Below are 22,824 nucleotides of genomic sequence, written 5' to 3' on the forward strand. Positions count from 1 at the left end.
CTTTGTTGACAGAAAAGCAGAGGAAACTTTCAGGTGAAATTTTCTGCAATTAGTTGCTGAATGGAAAGGCCTGAAGGATAAGAAGTGCCTGTAAATTCTTGCTGTTGATTCATGTGGTCAGCAGTAGCATCAGCTAGGGGCAGGTTGGACATACAGCAACTAAAGCCCCACTTGAGACCTGCTGAATCCAAATCAGCATTTGAACACGGTCTTCCAGGGATCCTTATGTGTGTTAAAGTTGGAGAAGCCCTGCTATAAAGTTTCCTCATAAAAATTTGCCTTCAATTTTGTTTAGTAGTTGACCTATTAGTCCACCCAAAAGTCATCTTAGATGACTTTGATGTACTGAGTTTCTTCTTTATTTTTTTTAATGTTTTATTTTGTATTGTAGTATAGTGAAGTAACGATGTGACAGTTTCATGTGGACAGAGCAGGGACTCAGCCATACATATACATGTATCCATTCTCCCCCAAACTCCTCTCTCATCCAGGCTGCCACATAACATTGAGCAGAGTTCCCTGTGCTATACAGTAGGTCCTTGTTGGTTATCCATTTAAAATATAGCAATGTTATACTGAATTTCTGAGATAGAAATAATTAAGATGTGCTTCCCACTTCAGGGGACTCAAATATCTATATCTCTATAAATTTGGTGCAGAATGATCTATTATCATGGATCAAGTAAAGGCAGATAAAAGCAAGAAAATTCTCTGTTGAAATTAAATATGGGGAAATATAGGGAAGTTTGTATGCTTTAAAAATTTGTCAGCCATTAATGAGTTAATTTTATTTGCCTCTTTTAGCAAAAGTTCTTTATATGAGTTGAAGACATACAAGTGTTGTTTTTGTTTATTTTTATTAGTGACTGTTTTCAAAATCTTTGAATTTGGTTCTGACTTCGAGATTTCTTGCCATCAGTGTGTCTTAATACACTACTTATAAATGGCAATTTTGAGCAAAAAAACCTGGAGAACAACACATGAATCTGTTAATATTTCTATTAATGGTCTACTTACTGAATTACAAGTATAGTTTGAATTTTTAACTGAGCTTAGGTCCTTCTTTATGAGTTTTGTTTAAAATAATCAGTGCACATACACAGTATATTAGGCATTTTTCAATAGTGGAAAATAAACTGAAACCAATGTTTCAGAAGACAGCACTATTAAATAAGCAAATAGAAGACATCATTGAAAGCACTCTTCTAGGGTGGGAACCAGCCAGTGTAGGTGCATGTTACTGTCATCAATCTGAGACTTCATTTATTAGAGACTGAGGATTACCTAAAAGCCTCAAGTACTGTGTTCTTTAAGGGCTGCTGCTGCTAACTCACTGCAGTCGTGTCCGACTCTGTGCGACCCCATAGACGGCAGCCCACCAGGCTCCCCCGTCCCTGGGATTCTCCAGGCAAGAGTGCTCGAGTGGGGTGCCGTTGCCTTCTCCGTCTTTAAGAGCTAGTGCTAAGTTTATCTCAAACACGAGAAGTTGATAACATGCTCACATTTGGAGATAGATGACAGTGGTCACAGAATGGTCAGAAAGGCTGTATACTCAGCTGAGAAGGAGGACAGGTGGAACTGAACAGAAGGGGACAGTAGAAGCACAGAAACACAGACAAGACTTTGAATGGCAAGCTTTTCATTTATTTTTGTAAGGCAGCGGAGCCCCGATGGCATTTTCAAATTAGCGAGGAGAGAAAGAGCTGAACTCTTTATCCTGTTTATTTTATCCCTGGGCCTCCATAGATTATAAAATCCTTAAAGAAAAAAAAAAGTAGATTATAAAATCTTAAAAAAAAAAAGTCTGCTGAAGAATATGTGGCTTTTTACTATTTTTTTTTTTTAGAGTATGGAACGAGTCAGATTTTAGTAAGGATTAAGAAATAAATGAGAGAGAAAACGATTGTAGGTTGTTGGCACAAAGATCAGACAGAAGGAAAGCCCAGACTGCCTCAGCTAGTCCAATGACTCGTGTGGAAACCACTGCTGGATCTGCCCAGAAAGAAAGTGCGTCTGAGGGTCAACCACAAGACACCGTGCAGACACAGGATAGACAGTCAGAATAACCAGTATGCCATGAGTGCACATTCTTGTCGCCCAGAGGACTTTTAGAGCACTTACACCCAGGGACACGTGGCCTCCACTCAGCGTGGAAAGGTCTGCTCCCATCCAGCTCTGCTCAGCGCCCTGGCCTCTGTCTCCTGGGGAATAAGCCCTGGCATAGGTTATGTGCTCGGTAGACAGGATGGTTTGCGTTCATCCCCTTTGATGTTCATCCAGGCATCTATTCTGAGGGGAATAGATAATCCAGGGTACCTTGCTGTCCACTTTACGTTTATTAATCTTTAAATGCAAGATCAGATACAGGTTGTTTGAATTATTGTCATTTTTAACACTTTTGTATCCTGCTCTGTTATATAATTTGGCATAATTTTTAAACACAAAAGAAAAAAAAGGGAAAATATCCCCAAAGTACCAATATTTTGTTTGGTAGACAGAATACTCATAAAGTTATAAAAGAGACTAGGAATTTATAAACAAAACTGTATTTGGACCAGAATTGCCATAAGGAAGATAGGCATTTAAGAGCCAAATGATTGATAGTTTTCAGATGGAATTAAGTTTTTTAGCTGTGGTTTTTTTTAAATGGCATTTCTGTTTAATTATTCTGATACAGCTATCATCAGATTTGCCTTTTTGATCATGTCTTAACAGAAATCGGCCAAAGCTCACTGTAAATAATGATATATTCTGGCTCATTAAATTAGCTAGGAAATGATACAGAAGAACCTATTTTGTTTACAGAATTGAGATTTAGGGAGTCTTATTAGAAATTAGGGTTAGATTGAATGCTGTTATGTCAGCATCTTTTCTTTCGTATGTCTTTCAAACTTTTATTAGTCATCCTAATTACATTTCATATTGTTTAATTCTGAATTTATGTTGAAGGGTATTATTTAGTAACTGAAACCCAAGACTAAGATCATGAGTTTGGAGATGGTGAGAAGGAGCAGTAAAATAATTTTAAATCCCCTAAATAAATCTATTTCTTTCTTTTTAACTCTTGCTTTTTAGACATTGATGAATGTTTACAGAATGGCCGTATCTGTAATAATGGACGTTGCATCAACACAGATGGCAGTTTCCATTGTGTGTGTAATGCAGGATTTCACGTCACACGAGATGGGAAGAACTGTGAAGGTAATATAATGTAATAATAATGTTATTTGGCTTTTTCCATTGCAGTTTCAGTACCAAAAATCTTTAACAAGACAAGGTCAAATACTTAGTAAAATGTATATATTCACCTGTGGTTATCTGGGAAGAAACCTAACTTTTCAATAGTATTAATTCCTTTAATTCATTTTTGTGTAAGTCAAGTAACATTTTAAATATAGGAGCCGAGCTTGCTTTTCAAAGATTCCTAATGATGAAACTTCTATAACATAAATCATTACTTATGAATTTTAAACAGTCAGAATTTGTACATTAAAAAAATAGAACACACATAATATCATACATTCTTCAGTCACTTAAAAGTCTTTTGTTTAAAGTATCTGTGCAGTAATGAAATATTACTAATGAGTATCTGAAAATGTAAAATTTGAGAGAAATATTGACAATTGAGAGTCAACCTTCATATTGCCTGTTGAATTAATCACCTCACTTTGAATTGGGCTTTTTCATTCTGTCTTTTCCTCTGCCTATTTTTTCTGAAATTGAGAATATGACAATTACTGATGAGTTTCTACTTCTTAGACCTTTAGCAAAAAATGAAGAATGCTCCTTATCATCTTTCCCAACGTCTTTGGGAAAGACCCCAAGAATCTATTCATACGTTAAAAGAATTTCAAAATTGTTCTTAGAAACATTTTTGGCAGAATATTATCTCAGTGATTCAATTCAAAGACTTAATGCCAAAATTCTCAGTTGGGATAGAATCTTGTTTAAAAAAGAAAAAATCATAAATTACTTTGGTCTGACTAAAGCCTGTAAGTGAAAACACACTGTGTCTAGAAGAGCAAGTGCCTCCTAAGAGCTGCAATGTTAAATAAAACAGCATATTGATGAATTTCAAGAAATATCCCTATGATCAAGGGATCCTAAGGGTTAACTGTCATGGCTATGCTCTATAGTTGTCTTGCATTTTAAAAATATTTTTTTGCTACCCCTATTAAAATTCAAACTACAAGCAGTTCTCTGGTTTCTCCTTTTCAAAGAATCAGGAAGTAGCCTAAATACATTTCAAATTTCATCATTCTTAATTTTGATTTTGTTTTTATTTTCAGTATATTAGAAGTTATATGAATCTCTAAATATATATATTGGGTTGGCCAAAGAGTTTGTTCAGGTTTTTTTGTAAGGTGAATTTTTTGGCCAACCTAATATTTATATGAAATTTCATATTTATATAATTCTATATGAATGTAATATATGTACATATGATATACATATACACATATACATATACATTTCATAATCTGTACATGTTTGTGTATACATATATATGTATATATGCATTCTTTCTAAGTCACTTCAGTCATGTCCAACTTTTTGCGACTTTATGGACTGTAGTCCACGAGGCTTGTCTGTCCATGGGATTCTCTAGGCAAGAATACTGGCATGGGTTGCCATGCTCTCCTCCAGGAGATCTTCCCAACCCAGGGACAGAACCTGCATCTTTTGTGTCTTTACCACTAGCACCACCCAGGAAGCCCATATGTGTGTATATATATCCACGTCCTATAGTTTGGCCCTATAGCACAGGTCAAAAATTGAGAACTTCAAATACATATTTCATATGTCACTCTTCTGTTTGTATGCTGTAATTTGGATGAAAATTAACGTTAGACAATAATAACAAGAAGTAGAGAAATGTGAAGAAATAAAAGTATATTGATCCAGATTGGCTTCCTTTGCAAGCTTACTTATCTGGTCATTAAGAAAATACACCTTCTATATTTTTCAGATATGGATGAATGCAGCATAAGGAATATGTGCCTTAATGGAATGTGTATCAATGAAGATGGCAGTTTTAAATGTATTTGCAAACCTGGATTTCAGCTGGCATCAGATGGGCGTTATTGTAAAGGTTTGTGCTATGAAACTTTCAGTCATGTTCTTCACCTGTTTTTCCTCCTCTCTACATTGCTTAAAGCTACCTACCGCATTTCCCTATTAATTCTCCCCATTTATAGTACCCTTAGTTCTGGATTAGTAAACCTGACTGGAACTTCTTAAATTAAGCCATCCAGAGAGCTATGGTTTATACTCAGAAGGCTGTTCGTATTTCAGAAAGGGTGTTTTGGTGTCTTCTCCAAAGAGCCCAAGGCTCCATAGAAAATGAATGAGAAGCTGAACTCATTTGGACTACCAACAGCCATGAGCATCTTATTGCATAAGCTCTTATTGCATAAGCTGAGTTACATCTCTTCCTTGTAGTTGAGGAATAATTGCAGTTGGCTTCTTGATGGCTGTCATTTGCCACCTCTTATATCTTCACTGAACAAAATATTGTAGACAGTTACTACAATGATCTCTTAGTAATTACCTCAAAATACCTTAAGAAACACAATTTATTTAAACTTTATCAAGTCACATTAAGCAAAAAGGGAAAATAAGATTAAACAGAAGAAATAAAGGAACCAGGAACCATTGTTTAGTTCTGTAACTTTTGGAATAATCTTTTTGCTCCAGATAGTGAAGCAAAATGAAAATTTTTATTTGTGCTGTTGAACACTGAGGTCCTGAGCAAAGTCATCAGAGATAAGTTTGCGCTTAGTGTCTCTTGCCTAATGTAGTCAAGGATGAGTAACTATTGCATGTGTGTCCAAGATCTGAGTTGGAACCAGACCCTCAAGGAACACCATACTGAAAACAGGTCCGGAAATCTGCTAAAATACGGCATGCATTCAAAGCCTTCTGCTTGTAGCTTCAGATGTATAAGTGTAGAGTGTCAAGCGATTCAAGATTGAGAAGGCAGGAGCAAGTTGTATGGTGCTTCTCTGAGTGCCCCTGGTGGGCAGCTTTGGTAAAGACGTTATGGTAGAAAGCCTTGTGTTTATTAAGTCTTCTGCATGATGTGTAATTTCTCTAGGCTTAAAAGAGCTTCTAGCCCTTGGTTGTTTACCTACATTCTCTATGACCTTCACATCAGTGGCTCTTAATATTGTGCAAATCTGCCTTCACAGCAAGAGAAACTTTTTTCTTTTTTAAAAAATTAGAAGTAGGAAATTGGTTTCTGTACTTTTGAGCTATGTGTGGGGAGGAGCTTATAGTCAGGAAGACAAGATTAACACATGGAAATATTAAGACAGCATACAACAAAGCACCAGATTGTTAGATTAAGTGCTGTACAAGTGAGAAAGAAAGAGGAAGGGAATGATTGCTGGAATATTTGGAGCTAGGCTTCCAAACAAAATAACACAAGGAAATGTGAAAGCCCCTTTGTGAACAGACCTTTTTTGAGAACACACACTCCTCTTACCTTGGAGCTTGCTAAGATTCCCTTTCGATGCCTACAGGCTGCCAGTGACCCAGGCCACAGCCTCTTCAGGGAGGCCAATAGATGATGCTGATGTAACTGTTTCAGAGCACATTATGACCTCATAGGTGAAACTAGGTTTTGCAACTGTTTGCAATTAGTGAACTAGTGTCTGATTGATAAACCGAGTGTTCCATTCATTTGGAAGTGCCTGATGATTAAAAGTTCTGCTCTGACTTTACCATTTTAGCTTAAGAAACAGAGCTAGAAAGAGAAGGGAAGAATGCTTCCTATTCTTCCCTATGTCTTCTTTATTTTGATATATAGAGTAAATGGAATGCATATACTGTAATAAGAATAAAGGAAGAAAAAGGAAAGAAATTTCTTATATGCTGTATTTGTTTTCCATAATTTTTCTCTCGATATCATGAAATAAGATTTTCTCTGAGTGCTAAGGACTTGGTTCTGATCCCCCAAAGCTGTGACTATTCAAAGCTGAATGAACAATGCTAATTTAATCTCTACAGTTGACTAATCTGATGACCAGCCTGGCCTCCCTTGATCACTCTCTGAAGGCTGAGGCCGCTCACTTTGAGCAATGCTCTCTGGATCCCCATTCCATCTCTGTCCGCAGTAAAAAAACTTTGTGTTACTTTTCAGGCGGTAGTCACCACTGCTTTACTGTAGATCTCAATTTGAACAAAAAAGTGACCTGAATAACTGAACCAATTTGAGTTCATGTATTAAAATATAACTGCTGTTTTAAAATACAATCTGTACATGGAATCTTGGACCATCTGAATGTATTTTGTGCCAAATAACACAAGCTGAGTAAAACGCAGAGGTGTTTCAGTCTCAATTTGCCTTTTTAAGCTCAGAAGAAAGGAAATATTCACATATACTCGTTGTATATTATAAACGGAGTTGTTATAAAATGGCTTGTTTCTAAGTGTTATATGTCTTCCAAAACAGAATTTTGGTATCATTTCTATTTCCCCATATTGAGGGGGAAAATATCTGCTATTATTAGTATGTGCCCAATAAAGTCTTTTACCAGACCTCCCTAATATACACATATGATACTGTAAAATATTTGTAATGTGTAAGAGAGATTTTTCTTTGCTGGGTTCCATTTGCTTACACTGCTGTTGTTGGCTTGGAACAGTCATCAAAATCATCTATATTCATTTTCTGTTCCTTTTTTTTGGTGTTCCATCTAGGCTTTAGTTCTGTGTCTCCTTATGCCATTCTAATTGTCCCAGAGATTTAAAGTGTGAGTTAAGGCATGAGTGATAACTGGAATGGACACCAGTCTGAGTGTTGGATGCCAAAAGGAGAAGCTTCCTGCCCAGGTCAAAGATGCAGTTTATTATCAAGCTAGATTTCTGACAGTCCTGGAAGAACTGCCATGTGAAACATTACACAAGACCCTTTGTCTTTTAGCTGTCACTTTCCTTCTTCTTCCAATTCTGTTTTTGCTTTATGGTTCTTACTTTGGATTAAAAAAAAATCTCCGGAGAATGTTATTGAAATAGCTTTATATGGAAAAGAAATAAACTCAGACAGTTTATCTCTCAGTTTTCGTTCCTCTTTCCTCAAAGGAAAATGAAAGGCATCTTGTTGAGCTTTTATTGTTGATGCTGCACATTACTGTAAGTCTTCTCTATTTTCAAGTCTTAGACTTGTAAGCACATTATGGTTTTAGATGAAGTGACTTCATTTTTAATAAGTGCTTCTCCCCACCACAGATATTAATGAGTGTGAAACACCTGGAATCTGCATGAATGGGCGTTGTGTCAACACTGATGGTTCCTACCGATGTGAATGCTTTCCTGGACTGGCCGTTGGTCTGGATGGACGTGTGTGTGTTGGTAAGATTACGGCCATAACTAGATGTACTATAGAGATCCACCTTCTGTCAGTAAAATCAACCAATAGCAAATGTACTCTACTGCAGCAGGTATGATACAATTAATATCTGTGGGCAACAGACCAACAGGGTCAGTTTTTTTCTTGTATAAAGTGAATATTAATTCAAGGGATAGAAAGATGAGCTGAGATAAATGAAAACCAAAAGACTCCACACCTCTCCTTCTTCCTTGTCCTAGTTGTCCTCACTTTTCTCCAGCCCTCCTTTGTTGATAATGGTCTTTGAATTGACCTATATGTCCCTAATTATCTCACGATGAACATTTCATTTTCAGCTAAGGAACTGAATGTCCAAAGGGAGGTAGAGAATTCAAAAGAGGATATAGATGATCAAGAAACTTATATGATAATAGTTTTTTGTGGCTTTATAAGAAGTTTCCGATTTGTGAGTAAATGGATACAAATTTTATACAAATTATTCTTAGAAAAGGGAATTTTTCCCAATCCCCTTTGAACTGGGAAAAGATTGGTCATAGCTGGAAATCCCCTCCTGGTGGTAAAGATGATACTGCTTAGTTAGACCAATATCTAAGATTTATATAATTTTACAGATCAGACATCCTCCTTTTTGAAAGTACGTCTAATTCAGATACTCAATAATTGTATGATTATGTTGGAGTGGGCTGTATTTCTAATAAAAATCTTGTTTATCATATGGTGAGATTGAATGATCATCCATCATTCATTCATCATTTATTAACTGCCTTCTCTGTACAAGCCTGGGGAAGAAAACAATGAGTGAGGTATAATCCTAGCCCTTAAGGATCTCACAGTGGCTAAACCATGATCGTCCCTAGAAAACTGGAAGAGTCTAGTAATTGGTTTCCAGTGCTTGGAAGCTGAAGAATTTGTTTTGTTTTCTATTGAGGCTTAATACCAGAGGCATTCTCTGTGGGTAAGAACAGTGACATGGCTAAATAAAGCCAGCTTCAACTTTAACCTAGGGGGTTCCCATCTGTTGGAAATGACAGTGTGATGACAGATGCTTCTTCCTGTTCAGACACACACATGCGGAGCACATGCTATGGTGGATACAAAAGAGGCCAGTGTGTCAAACCCTTGTTTGGTGCTGTTACCAAGTCTGAATGCTGTTGTGCCAGCACTGAGTATGCTTTCGGGGAGCCTTGCCAACCATGTCCTTCACAGAATTCAGGTATGTTGTGTCATGGGGATGCCCTGGTACTGCCAGCCTTCTGCCCCCATCTTCAGTCTTTGTATTTATGGAAGTCACGGGGAAAGATTACATGATCCTCTACAGGTGCCTCACATACCTTGCAGGGGTCTTGAAAAGGGCTGGTCAGGCTTTGATCACACATTACCCACCAACTCAGCTATCATCTGGATAGCTGCACATTTATGCTTCCCATCTGAATTTCTCCAGCTCAGTAATATTCCTGTTCTTTAGAGTACATGCAACTTACCTTGTTTTCTAAAGTTGTTTCACAGTGTTACATTTTGCAGGAGCTGTTACAAAAGCAGAATTTTACAGAGCGTAAAAATAAATAATTTTCAGATTACTTGACTGTTTCCAACTTTTTTCCAAAAGTCCATTTGTGAATTTTGTTCAAATCCTTCATGTTGACTTAGGTGTGCGTTCCCTAAATGATTTTATTCCACTCTAGGGAAAAAGTATTTTTCTCAATTCAAAGTGACATAGCTTAGCGAAAAGAAAACTGGTCAGTGAGTCAGAATTCTGCTCTCCAGCCACAGGCAGGCAAATTACATAATTGGAGGGTTCAGGTGTTTTTGTGAATTTTTGTTTATTTAGGAATATTTCTTACCTAATTTCAAAAGGATTTGAGATGGTTTACATTAGTAAACAATTATAAAATTGGATAATATGGAAAAGGGATCCTTGGCCTTTTAATCTGAAAATAAATTGTCCTAGATAATCCGGAAGATCCTCTCCAGTTGTAAATTATTTCTTTTTGTAAGACAAAAATAGTTTATTGAAATGAAAGCAATAGACTGTCAACATTTGAACATAATTTTAACGTACTTTGGCTGTTGGCTTCTAATGTCCTAAAATAGAGTAAGTCCTAATATTGAAAACACATAGCTCTGATTGGTTGATTTACATGTAAGATACAGTTAGTTTATTTCTGGCCTAGATACTATCAATTAAAGATGAACTCACAATTTTTAAGCATTCGCCATTTTGAGAATGTTATTATTTGAAATTAGAAATTAAAATCTGTTATAAGAAGTTAGAAAAAGTGAAGTGGAAGACTTTTAAAGCCTTTAAATTGGGGGAATGCCAGTTAAAGAAAGCAAGCTTTATTTCAGATGACTGCTTCACCTGGTGAATAATATACAAATTATCATTAACTATATGATCACTAATCAATGAAATGCATGTTTGCAACAACACTTCAGTTATATAATATACAAATGTAATCTAAAAATATACTTCCATGTAACTTTATAGTAGTGTATTATTAATATTATTTGTTTGCCTGTTGCTTTAACTTTTCAAAGTAGTTTCCTTGCATATTTTGAATTTACAAGGTAGATGAGTATCCTGAAACCTAGTACACAAGAATATAGGTGATCATGTCTTGAATGAATAGAATAGCCAAAACTTAGAATCCAGGACCCTTGATGCATACCGTTCTTTGCTTTTACATTTTCCTCTGGACCAAGTACATCTCCAAAGAATTCTTGTGATACATAGGAAAGAGGTAGACTTATAATAAGATGACCCAAAGAGAGCAGATTTCTGTAAGCATTAAAGCTTAAAGATAGTCACATTTGAAGCTTAGTTCCACTAGCTTCTGTTGTATATTTGAATGAATTTGCACAGAAGTGGTCCGCTTGTGGAAATGGTTCCATTGAGTTTGGTTTCTCCACCTCTTTGATAAATGAAAATGCCAAATAATGAAGGATCAAAACGTAGGATGTCCCTTATTTCAGGAGAGAGGGGGAGTTTTAGAAGGTACTGAAAGCATCCGAAAAATGTCTTTAGACACTTTAATGAGAAACACTAACCATTTAACATGCAAAGCTCATCTCTGTGCTCTGGAAGTCAAATAAACTATATATGAAGATACATCTCCCTGACTGCTGAGCATTTACTGCTTGTAGCAATCAGTCAGGAGAATGATGATTAGGAATTTCTCTTCTGCCCTTATTCTACTGTGTCTGGGGCATGACACTAAGTTAGCTCAGGTCCCCTACCATGTATTAAGTGCTTGAGTTGTGCTGAGCACTTTACATGTTCTCTCAGTAAATCTACAGAAATTTCCTTTTCTACACTTTATAGAAGAGGAAACTAGAAGAGGCAAAGGGCCTGTTCCCAAGACCCTCGGCAATAAGCATTGTCGTCAGTGTTCAAACCCATGCTGATCTGAATTCACTGCAGTCTAGTACCAGATCCTGCCCAAATGGAAAAGAATAACAACCACAATTTGCTTCCACTTAGGCCAAGCATTAACTAATTTAGTGCTAATTATAAAACTGCTTTTAGCAAAACTAGCATGATGTTGTTTTTCCCTGTTTTACTACTTACTCTATTTCACCAGTGCTTTAATTAATTGCTGAAGTGAGAAAATAAAGAGGATATATTTATTTTTGCTACCAGTCCCTGGCTTTCAAACACAGTGGCAGCCACCTTCCCATCGGTTCCCTTTTTGGCCCCTTTTAAGATGATTTTAAAAAGTAAGGGGTTTTACCACTTTTCTCAAATTCATGTTTGCTGGAAGACAGAGGCTCTGAAGGGTTAACAGTCATTTTTTTTTTTTGGATATGTATAACTTCTTTGCATCCCCTATCATCAGGAATGCAATTTTCTGGCACATGGAATTATACGTGTGTTTGCTTCAGCACCAAGGTACAAGTGGCTTCTGTTAAAAAGGCCCATCCCTAATTTTTAATTCTCCTATTGCTTAAGCACAAAGGATCTGCATTTGACTATGAAACTCTGTAGTTGCCTGAATCCATAGGCAACTATAGGAAAATTAGTTTCTTTTCTTGGGATTAAGTGTGATTTCCTATTAGTTCTCCATTTCCATCATTTACTGTTAGGTTCATCTAAATATTGTTGGAATTGTGTCTAAAACACTGTATGAATTTTAAAAAATAGAAATCTGATTCCGTCACAAATTTGGGAACATATTCTATATACTGCCATTTCCTCAATAAGATCCTGTTTTAATGTTATGCAATATTTTCCCTATGGATTTAATGTATAGAATAAGTCTGGCATCCTGATGCATATTAACTAAAAATACACGTACATGCAGGTGTACACACCCTCGTATTCTTGTGAGGGAAGGCTAGATAATTTGCAGAGAAATGAGAAAATGTTAAGAACTTGTTCTGAAAAAAAAAATAGCTTGAACGAAGAAAAAATGTATTCCCAAGATGGTGGGAGAGAGTTTTATTAAGAGTTAAGAAACCACATTTTAACAGGCACATTTCACTGTAAGTGTAAAGTGTTCCCTGGTGAACAAAATCAAGTCATAGGAAAAACACCTTTTCCTAAAGCGCTTTGCACAAGGAATTGCTGGAACTTGCGTATATCCTTACAAGTCGTTTTCCACAGTGATTGCGGAGCCTTTAAATGGGAGCCTGGTGTGACTCCCCCTGGGGGGATGCCTCCTTTTCCGTTACCACTTTATTTCAGTTCCACTTACTTTGGAGGAAATGATGTGTGCAAAGCCAAGGGCAGGATCGACCTGTTCTGCAAACAAGGGAATCATTTACTATCTGTTAATTTATTGCAGCGGAGTATCAGGCGCTCTGCAGCAGTGGGCCAGGAATAACGTCAGCAGGCAGCGGTAAGGACTTGTTTTGAAATTTACTACCTTAAGCATGTGCAGAGGCAGCCCTGGGCCTCCCTGTGGGTTTCCAGTTGGTCCCTTTACACCAGTCTCATCTGAACCCCCTCTCTGACTCTCACTGTGTGATCTACCTGGGACACTTGGAAGCCCCCAGTGGCAGAACAGAACAGTGGCACAGTGGGTCCTGGGGCTTCTGGGTGTGGGTGTGGGGCTTCATACTGAAATATCGGATCCTCTCCCAGGATGGTCGATGTGCGTGAGATACATTGGCTGTGATGGCTCATTTATGAGAAAGGGCAGCCAGGCCCTCCTTTGGGTCTACTGCGGTCGAGCACAATTCAGGGTTACAAGTTCAGGTGAACCCCTGCACATTTTGAACATTTTCTTAACTAGCAAGTGGTCATTAACAGATGGCAATAGGGAGCCATCTTGTATTTTGTAGCAGGCAGTGATAGCAGTTAGCTGAAAGAAAATGAAATGTTTAAGTGTAGGAGTTAGAACTAGAGAAATACTGGTGCCATGAAAGAAACTAAAAGGGAGAATTGAAACAAGTGTAAACACAGATAAGAAAGAGGAAGAGATTAATGTATAATATTAAACTAAATGATTTGATTCAAGAGAATTATGGCTGAATTGATTGTCAGTTCATTCTCTTGATTGGTTTCATCAGTGTGTATGGATGAGGAAGGGCTGGGGGTGGATATTTGGAGGCGAAAAGAGAAGTAAGGAACTGTATAATGAAAGAATTAGCGGAGAATAAATAAGTTGTGATAGGAATCTGAGAAAGAAAAAAGGTCAATCTTCATTTATAGAAGAGTCAGGGAACAAGATTTGAGACTAGCCACTCACTGATGGTCACTTTGCATCACCCTTGACTATGAGAGCTCTCCTTTGTCTGGAAGCACCCAAAAGAGGGTGCTCATCCTTACCCGGCCAGAGTAGCAGAGGTTCTCCAGAGCAGGGGATGATTGTGCACATTTTGAACCAATGATTAGGCTTGCTCCAGGCATTCCCAACACAGAGTGAAGAGGGCATTATGTATTGTTCATGGCAGAGTAAATTATTTAAAGTGAATAAATAACATTCATATTTTAATTTAATATTGAGGATATTATCAAACCTACGAAGGTCTGAACCTTGAGAATGACACAGTCACTGTTTTTAGGCTAAGTCTGGTGGCAATATAGAAGGTAGATTGAAGAGGGACAAGCTGATGGCAGGGAGACCAGTTGTAGGAACTTGGACTCTGTATTTGATCTACTTTCCCATCTTGGTGTTTGGACAAGAGAAAGTCCAGGGGTTCTCCTTTTGATTAAGGGTTGGTAACCTTGTAGTTCTAGCTCATATGCCAGTTTCCTCTCAGGGACTGATGGAGGGAAGACTTGATTCAGAGTATCTTGCAGTAAGAAAAAAGGGATCAAGTTGCTTATCAAGGAGAAGCCTTTTTATTTTCACAAGGTCCTGATGTCTTTACATTTATTGTAATTTTTTGACAGTCTGTTTGACATTTACTTTAGCATGTTAATGCTTATGAGCTTTTTTTGTGGTCCAGATATAAATGAATGTGCATTAGATCCTGATATTTGCCCAAACGGAATTTGCGAAAACCTCCGTGGGACCTACAAATGTATATGCAACTCAGGATATGAAGTGGATTCAACTGGGAAAAACTGTGTTGGTAAGAAGCTTCACTGTTTTCTAAGACATTTCATGCATCATGCATTCTTTCTTTTGTTGCTTGAGCAAACTGCTTGAGTACCTTAAGGACTTGACAGATAGATGCTCTATACTGTGGGTATCAGCATAGCTGCATCCTGACGGCTTATATCTTTTGTTTAACTACGTCAAGGGTGGACCATGGCAACCGTCCCTCTCATACAGTGTACAGTTCTCTAACTGTGCAGGTTGGAACTGAGTGCTACCCTACTGGATGCCTTTGTTGTTAAGGCTGCTACCAATTGTCATTGTGGGCAAAATAGACATAGCACTTATTTTCAAAGAAGCAGAAATCTTACTTTCAGTATTTTTACCTGCTTTCCTTCTTAATATGTGGCATTTGCACTCACATAAGAAGAACTAACAACAAATCAGAGCATCTTCTCTGCCCCCATTCAAATCAGCTTTCCCCCCATGTTTCAGGCTAAATACGTACCTAAGAAAATGGAAGATAGAAGCAGATCAGGGGAGACACAGACTTACCACAACACCCTCTTATTTTGACTAGTGGGTTTCTTTTTGTCTCCCTAAATTTTATTGCTGGCCCCAACCTGACGTTTCAGAAGGAAAAGTCTACATTTATGATATATACTGAATTTTGAGAAATGATTTCTTTCTCTCTCATACCCTTAATTTTAGGGCCCCCTTTTTTGGAAGAGTATGGTTATTATTTGAGTACACATAGTACTTTCAAACTAGACACACCTCAAAAGTTTTACAATTTCATTTTTCTATAAGAGCCTCTCTACACTGGCAGACTTGAAAAATCATTGTTTATTTGGACATGCCAGAAAGACACAGAGATGTTTTAGCTTTATCCTGAAATCACCCCATGCGAAGCAAACAGAGAGTTTGGGAGGCAGAAGGGATTCTTCTTTCAGAGTTCTAGTGTCTATTCCAGAGTCGGACCCATTATCATCAGAAGGATGTTCATATTTCAGGGCTCCCTGGTGGCTCAGTGGTAAAGAATTCTCCTGCAGTGCAGGAGACATGGGTTTGATCCCTGGATCGGGAAGACCCCCCTGGAAGAGGAAATGACAAGCCACTCCAGGATTCTTGCCTAAAAAATTCCATGGACAGAGGAGCCTGGCGAACTACAATCCATGGGGTCACAAGGAGTTGGACTTGATTGAGCATGCATGTTCATATTTCAGGTTGTGTTCAGAAGTGTGAAGTTAGAAATCAAAGATCCACTCCAGCCACTTTCCAGAGAATTCCAGGGATTGGCTGTTTTATTTCTTAATCCTCAAGTCCTTAATTTAAAGTTCCGTATTCTTCTGACATCATCTGTTGAGAATTGCAATATTGACCCTTTGGGGAAGTGTTAGCATTTGTTATACAATGTTGACAGAATTCTCAGCATGCTATTTGCTCAGACAATAGCATCACTTTATATTTGATTTTCCCATATTTTAAGTACCTTATAAACACAGCCCTCCACATCTGTGAGGTTTGCATTTGCATATCTAACCAACCTCAGATCAAAGATATTTGAAAATAAATTCCTGAAAGTTCCCAAAAGCAAAACTTGAATTTTCCATATACCAGCAACTATTTACATAGCATGTATGTTGTATTAGGTATTATAAGTAATCTAGAGACACAGAGTTGAACACAACTGAAGTGACTTCGCAGCAGCAGCAGCAGAGATGGTTTAAAGTACACAGGTGGATGTGCATAGATTATACACCAGTGCTATACCATTTTATATAAGGGACTTGAACATCCACAGATTTTGGTAACCTGGATGGCAGGGATGGGGTTCCTGGAACCAATCCCCTGCAGATACCAAGGGATCACTGTAAGTTGCTGATTGAAGTATATTTACTGATGTGAACCCAGTACTGAATTTGTGTATACTTTATGTAAGGACCACTAGCTTGTCAGATGATAATCTAAGCAGAATCACTCGGTGTGTAAAAATTCCTTGTGAATGTGTAGCCTGCTTTGTGGGCTGCATGATGTAGTTTAGCTCAGTGTGGTATAGCAGACTGTTTAAGTTCCACACTTCCTCAATTATCTAAGTAATACATAGCAAAAGCTTGATTTTTTATCAGACAGGCCTATTACTCGGCTCTCGGAATCTCTAGTCTACATTCTTCATGGCAATTTTAAACTCTACAGCTTGCTTCATACTTTATAAACATAACTGGAGACCACTTAAATTATTCTGAAGAAGAAACACCCATCCTGGAACTCATACTTATTAAAGATGGACCATACTTTCTAAATATTTAGTCAGTTCCTAAAAACAGTGGGATTAGTCCTTTTAACTTTGGCACAATGAAACAATTATATATTGGGTTGGCCAAAAAGTTCATTCAGGTTTTCCTGTACAATCTTATGGCAAAGAAATAGAAAAAAAACAAACATTTTGTCCAACCCGATAAATAATAATTTTCAGCAAATCTAAGTGTTTTTTTTTTTCCTGCCAAAGAAGTGAATTAAATGGTCTGGTGATTCTAGACTTTGTAGATGCCTAGTAAAAATAATCAGATCAGTCACCTATTTTCTAAAACTAGGTAATTTTGGCAAAAACCAATGGTATAGGAGTTTTGCTTCTTCCTTGAATTAATCATATCATTATGACCTTAAAAACATATAAAAAGCAAAGAAATTGCATGCGAAGGATAAGATCTTTTAAAAGTTTATGTTTTCTTTATTTTCCAGATATTAATGAATGTGTATTGAATAGTCTGCTTTGTGACAATGGACAGTGTAGAAATACTCCTGGAAGTTTTGTCTGTACCTGCCCCAAGGGATTTATATACAAACCTGAACTGAAAACCTGTGAAGGTAGGAATAGTGTTTGTTCTTATACCATGTACTTTGTTGCCTTTTGGAGCTCCACTGGAGAAGCACAAAGATAAATTAAGCTGCTGATAATACTTATCTGCAATTGGCCTTTTAGTCACCATTTGTTTCACATTCAAATGCTATTTAAGAGTATCCATTTTATATTTTCCTGCATTTGGTATTTTATTTGCCAACATTTACTAGATTAAGAAAATATTAGATATATGCTATTTGAGTTAATTCAGAAATCATGCTTACATTTGCTCCAGATTTTCTGAATTAAAAAGATTCAGCCATGTGCTGAACATAGAGACGTGCTCAATGATTATTTTTGGCATTCCATCTAGTCTAGGGAAAAAAATCTATCTAGACCAGCTTTATTATCTAATGAAGAATATGTGGTAGCAGTTGAGACCAAAGTTTAAAGATTCGTTCGTGCCCAAGACTAGTTTTTGGCAGTAATGTAGACCTATTTTTGTTTCAGACATCGATGAATGTGAATCCAGTCCTTGCATCAATGGAGTCTGCAAGAACAGTCCAGGCTCTTTCATTTGTGAATGTTCTTCTGAAAGTACTTTGGATCCAACAAAAACCATCTGCATAGGTATTTATCTTTCCAAGAATGATTTTCCTGTGTTATCAATGCTGCTGTATTTAATGTCCACTTTTATTGTGAAAGGGTTTCGGTATGGAAAAACAAAATTTTAAACTATCATTATCCCAATGTACATTTTTGAATTTTTGAGATAGATTCTGTTAATTGTCTATTAAATATCATCACTCCCCTGCCCCTACAGAAACCATCAAGGGCACTTGCTGGCAGACTGTCATCGATGGGCGGTGTGAGATCAACATCAATGGAGCCACATTAAAGTCCCAGTGCTGTTCATCCCTCGGTGCTGCCTGGGGGAGCCCGTGCACCCCCTGCCAAGTCGGTAAGAGAAGCGGCTGCTGTGGCTCCTCTGCTCACTGGGCATTTTACTTGGAACTTTGTTCATTTAAGTTCACGTGGGAATTATAGAAGATTTCGTTCTGATGACCTCAGTGAAACATGTTGCTGTGTAGGAAATTAAGAGAAGTGTCACGGGCAATGATTGTATGTGATTTGGTTATTCTTTTCTATCACCACACTGTAGTGTAGTTGTCTGGTGTGGCTTTCCCAGATCAGCAGTTCTTATTGGCTCTCTTCGGAACTTCATGATTAAGGGTCCTGAGCTTTTTACAGGCACAGGTTTTCTTCCCCCAAAAAATATTGATGTAAAGGAACCAGAGTTCACGACTAAAGTTATTGCAAAACTGAGGTTTGAGATCCTTGCTAATGATTCTGTTGATTCAGTGTTTGGATATATAAATGTGTGAACTGATAATAGTGTGACTGCTGCAGGGCGTGAGACCTGCCAGTTCTAGACTTTGTTTTCCGCATTTATGTTACAGTAATCCTATAGTATGATTCATGTTTTAGGGGGTCACAGCAAGAGGGAAATTGAGTCAGTTTCCTTCTTAGTCATCACCATAGTGTGATCTTTAGGGTATCTTTGAGTCTTTCAGAATCTCACAGATGGACTGAGCTTTACTCAAGGAGACATTTCATTCTTCTCCCTCACCTATACAATCTCAGTGACACTTTGTTGCCTCAGAATTATTCATAGCAATAAAATCAATTCCATGTTAAAGGGCCTCTGTCATGTTTCTAATATTGTCTCATAAAGTCTGGATATTGTTATCTCAGATTTGTTTTTTGCTTTTTGTTTGTTTTTTTGATACAGATCCCATATGTGGGAAAGGCTATTCAAGAATTAAAGGAACACAGTGTGAAGGTATTTATGATTATTTATAAATCATAAATGTCTGCATGCATGAAGAAGAATGCTTGAATTAACTTGGACTGCATAAAGCTGTCATGTAACTTCCCAGTGAGAAATATGTAGCAAGGGAAAAAAAATAATGAGAACTGCCGAACCTGTAACAGACATGAATTTCACAAGCACGGGTGCTCTTGCCAGTGTCAGAGCTCTATGGCCAAAGGGCAGAGTGTCTTGAAAATGATTTAGGCTGACCATGGTTTCGAGTGACTACAATTTCAAAATGTTATCTATAGGGAAGAAAAAAAAGGAAGTTTGTGATGAGGCTGTAAAACTTGCATTTCTCTTGATTTTGTCCTGGATTCTTTTGTTGTTATTGTTGTTTGTTTCATGGTTATGTATGATGAGAAAGACACACCTCTATTGCCTCATTTTTGAGAGTCTACATGGATTCTTTCTACTTTCCTGTGATTTTTCTTTTCTCATGGAGTCCTGGGTAGACAGACATAGGTCAGGGTGACTAACACAACCTGACATGACACAGCAGCTGAAAAATTTTAAAAACAGCAATTAGTCCCATATGTGGAATGAAATGAACTTTTTTTCCCTGCTAAAATAAAGAGGAACACTACAACCCCCACCCAAGAGCTTGCTTTCCAAATGATGACTGAATCCTTTGGCCTCTCTCTGGTCCAGACCCACTGTTAATAACTTATCTGACCTCAGCAGCATATTTTTGTATACAAGTGGCCCCAGAGCAAAACAGCCCCAAAAAGGTAAATTTCCCCCTCCCCATTTATTTCTCTTATAAGGAAAGATTTAGAATTTTTTTTTTCAACATCCCTGGCTTGGAAAGTTATTTCTTCTAAATAGAGACAGAGTGTGTGTGAGTTTCTTGACTAGTGCTCCCCCTTTTTGGCATTAGCAAGTAAGTGCCTTTCTTTGGGTTAACTTGATGGTGAGTATTTTTCCAAAAACAGTGCAGAGAACACAATGCTCTCCCTTAAGCAAACTGGGAAGGGCTAATATGTTTGAGACAGATGCAGTGAATGATAAACGAATGAACATGAGCATCTTCCAGCTCTCTTCAACCCAAGCTGGAACCACCAAGGCTTTGACAGGATAGCTCGAGACCATTGCTGAGTTAGAACTAGATACACACTTTCTTGGGACATCTCAGCACCTCTCAAAGGAGACTCTTGATTGGCCGCACATATTCCCCAGTGGTGGATTTTTTTCTGTGCTTATCTTCAAGCTAGTTCTTCTTTGCTAATTTGAAAGATCAGACTTCTGTTTCTTTTCTTAATTCCAGCCATCTGGTCTAGTAAAGCTAATTAAATGGCTCCTGGGAGCCTTAGCACTTCCCTGGTAGTTCAGATGGTAAAGAATCTGCCTGCAATGCAGGAGACCTGGGTTCAGTGCCTGGGTTGGGAAGATCCCCTTGAGAAGGGAATGGCTACCCAGTTCTGTATTCTTTCCTGGGAAATCCCATGGACAAGGGGACCCAGCAGCCTATAGCCATGGGATCACAAAGAATCAGACATGACTGGGTGACTAACACTTTCACTTTCTTGCACTTGGGAGCCTTACCTGAGATGTCTGTAGTACCCAAACTTGTCCCTAAGAACTCCCACAAACTCCCTGTCTTTAACTCAAAAATTACTCTCTGGGACTGATAGAGAAGCAATAATATCTTTGTTAGTGGATGAGCTCTATCTGGTTGCTTTTTAAACATCCTAGAAATTCTATATGAATTATTTAGAAGCAAACTAGTTTTCTACTTACTAAGTTCAAAATGGCCTTTTCAGTTGTGGGAATATGACTCCCTGAATGGAATAAAGTAGAATTGTGCTACGCAGATGTATTAACTTCATGCTCTCTTTTTTTCTTCATAGATATAGATGAATGTGAAGTGTTCCCAGGAGTCTGCAAGAATGGCTTGTGTGTTAACTCCAAGGGATCATTTAAGTGTCAGTGTCCCAGTGGGATGACTTTGGATGCCACAGGGAGGATTTGCCTAGGTAAATACTGAGCTCATTACTTTTCTAATGAACATTTCTTAACAATTATTCAGAACTCAGAAGAGAGAGCTGAATATTCAGTTCCAAGTACAGACACACACACATCCCAAATTCAGCATTTCTATTAGCATTCATAGTGGTTTCCTTGGCAAATAGCCTTCCTGACTCAGCTCTTTATTCCTTATAAAGAGTAGGGAACCTGACAGTTCTTTAAAGATATGTAATTATTTATTAAACTGCTACCATCACAAATATTATTCTAGAGCTCTTAAATCTGTCCTCCATATGCCATGGATGTAGAATTCTAGGTGATCAGTAAGGAGAACATTTTTGCTTAATCGGAAACTGTAGCCTCAGCCTGCTAGGCAGGCCTGCCATTAGCCAGAAAGACAGGGCTTTTCAGGAAACTCCTGTGGGTATCAGCAGTAAAGACTGTAACAGCCTGAGTAGTGAACCTGAGGGAACGAGGGCTGTTGTCTCCATCAGCCATGGTGTGACTCTCCATGACAACTGCTAGAACCCAAGTGACAATGATGTGGAAGAGACTGGACACAAAACTTTGATTTTTAGAAACCTGCCCTGTGGACTCAGTGGCGGCAGATTTGAGATCCTGCAGTCATGCATGTGGGGTCTTGGGCTTTTTCTGGTGTTACTGTTACGGCTTCTGACTCCCAGGAATAACATCCTTTGGATCACTGGGTTTGGAGTCCATGACTCTGGAAATGATGCTCAGCCACATTGTGGATCTGAAACTGTGTGACCCTGAAGAGCATCTTTAGTGAAAGGCCACTGTAGGTCATTGAAAGAGTGGCATGCATTTAAAAGATATCGCTCCTTTATGAATTAGGATTAATCACCCTTTAAATGTGAAACTTTATGGTTTATAATGTAAGCAATGCAGAATATAAAAGCTGGAATTTATAACTATGGATGTCAGTTAATCCCATTTTGAGCCTTTGCTTCTTTGTTTAGGAGGATTTGGCGTTTAATGAGAACCTTTTTCCAGGTTCTTAAGTTGAAAGATGCTTCAGTGTTTAGTCCAGGATTCATTTTGAAATTAACCATTTTAAAAGAGACAACCCAAATGTGGAATTTCACAGAAGGCTTCCATAGCTTTCTAGCATTAAAGGAAGCCCACATTCCCACATGTACACAGAAGAATGTGCACATAACCACATGTTGAGGTGAAAGAAATACTTGAAAAGAGGAGTCAATGGCTCTTCTTTGCTGTTTTCCCTCTCTAATCACAAGGAAGGCAGTCCTCATTTCAGAGTTCACCATTCTACCTCTCCAAA

At 37.8% G+C, this 22,824-nt stretch overlaps 1 protein-coding gene across 1 annotated transcript in view; it reads left to right on the forward strand.

Moving 5' to 3' along the window:
• FBN1 (fibrillin 1) overlaps nt 1-22,824 on the forward strand; it is a 274,877-nt gene that overhangs the window by 154,562 nt on the left and 97,491 nt on the right. Inside the window, exons 13-23 of the mRNA XM_052647051.1 lie at nt 3,076-3,201; nt 4,970-5,092; nt 8,233-8,355; nt 9,414-9,566; nt 13,138-13,191; nt 14,747-14,872; nt 17,581-17,706; nt 18,191-18,310; nt 18,504-18,641; nt 19,473-19,523; nt 21,404-21,529. Of these exons, the coding sequence (XP_052503011.1) occupies nt 3,076-3,201; nt 4,970-5,092; nt 8,233-8,355; nt 9,414-9,566; nt 13,138-13,191; nt 14,747-14,872; nt 17,581-17,706; nt 18,191-18,310; nt 18,504-18,641; nt 19,473-19,523; nt 21,404-21,529 (1,266 nt within the window). The remainder of the gene's footprint in view (nt 1-3,075; nt 3,202-4,969; nt 5,093-8,232; nt 8,356-9,413; nt 9,567-13,137; nt 13,192-14,746; nt 14,873-17,580; nt 17,707-18,190; nt 18,311-18,503; nt 18,642-19,472; nt 19,524-21,403; nt 21,530-22,824) is intronic.

The sequence above is a fragment of the Budorcas taxicolor genome, chromosome 10 (assembly GCF_023091745.1).
Source record: "Budorcas taxicolor isolate Tak-1 chromosome 10, Takin1.1, whole genome shotgun sequence".
Taxonomy (NCBI): domain Eukaryota; kingdom Metazoa; phylum Chordata; class Mammalia; order Artiodactyla; family Bovidae; genus Budorcas; species Budorcas taxicolor.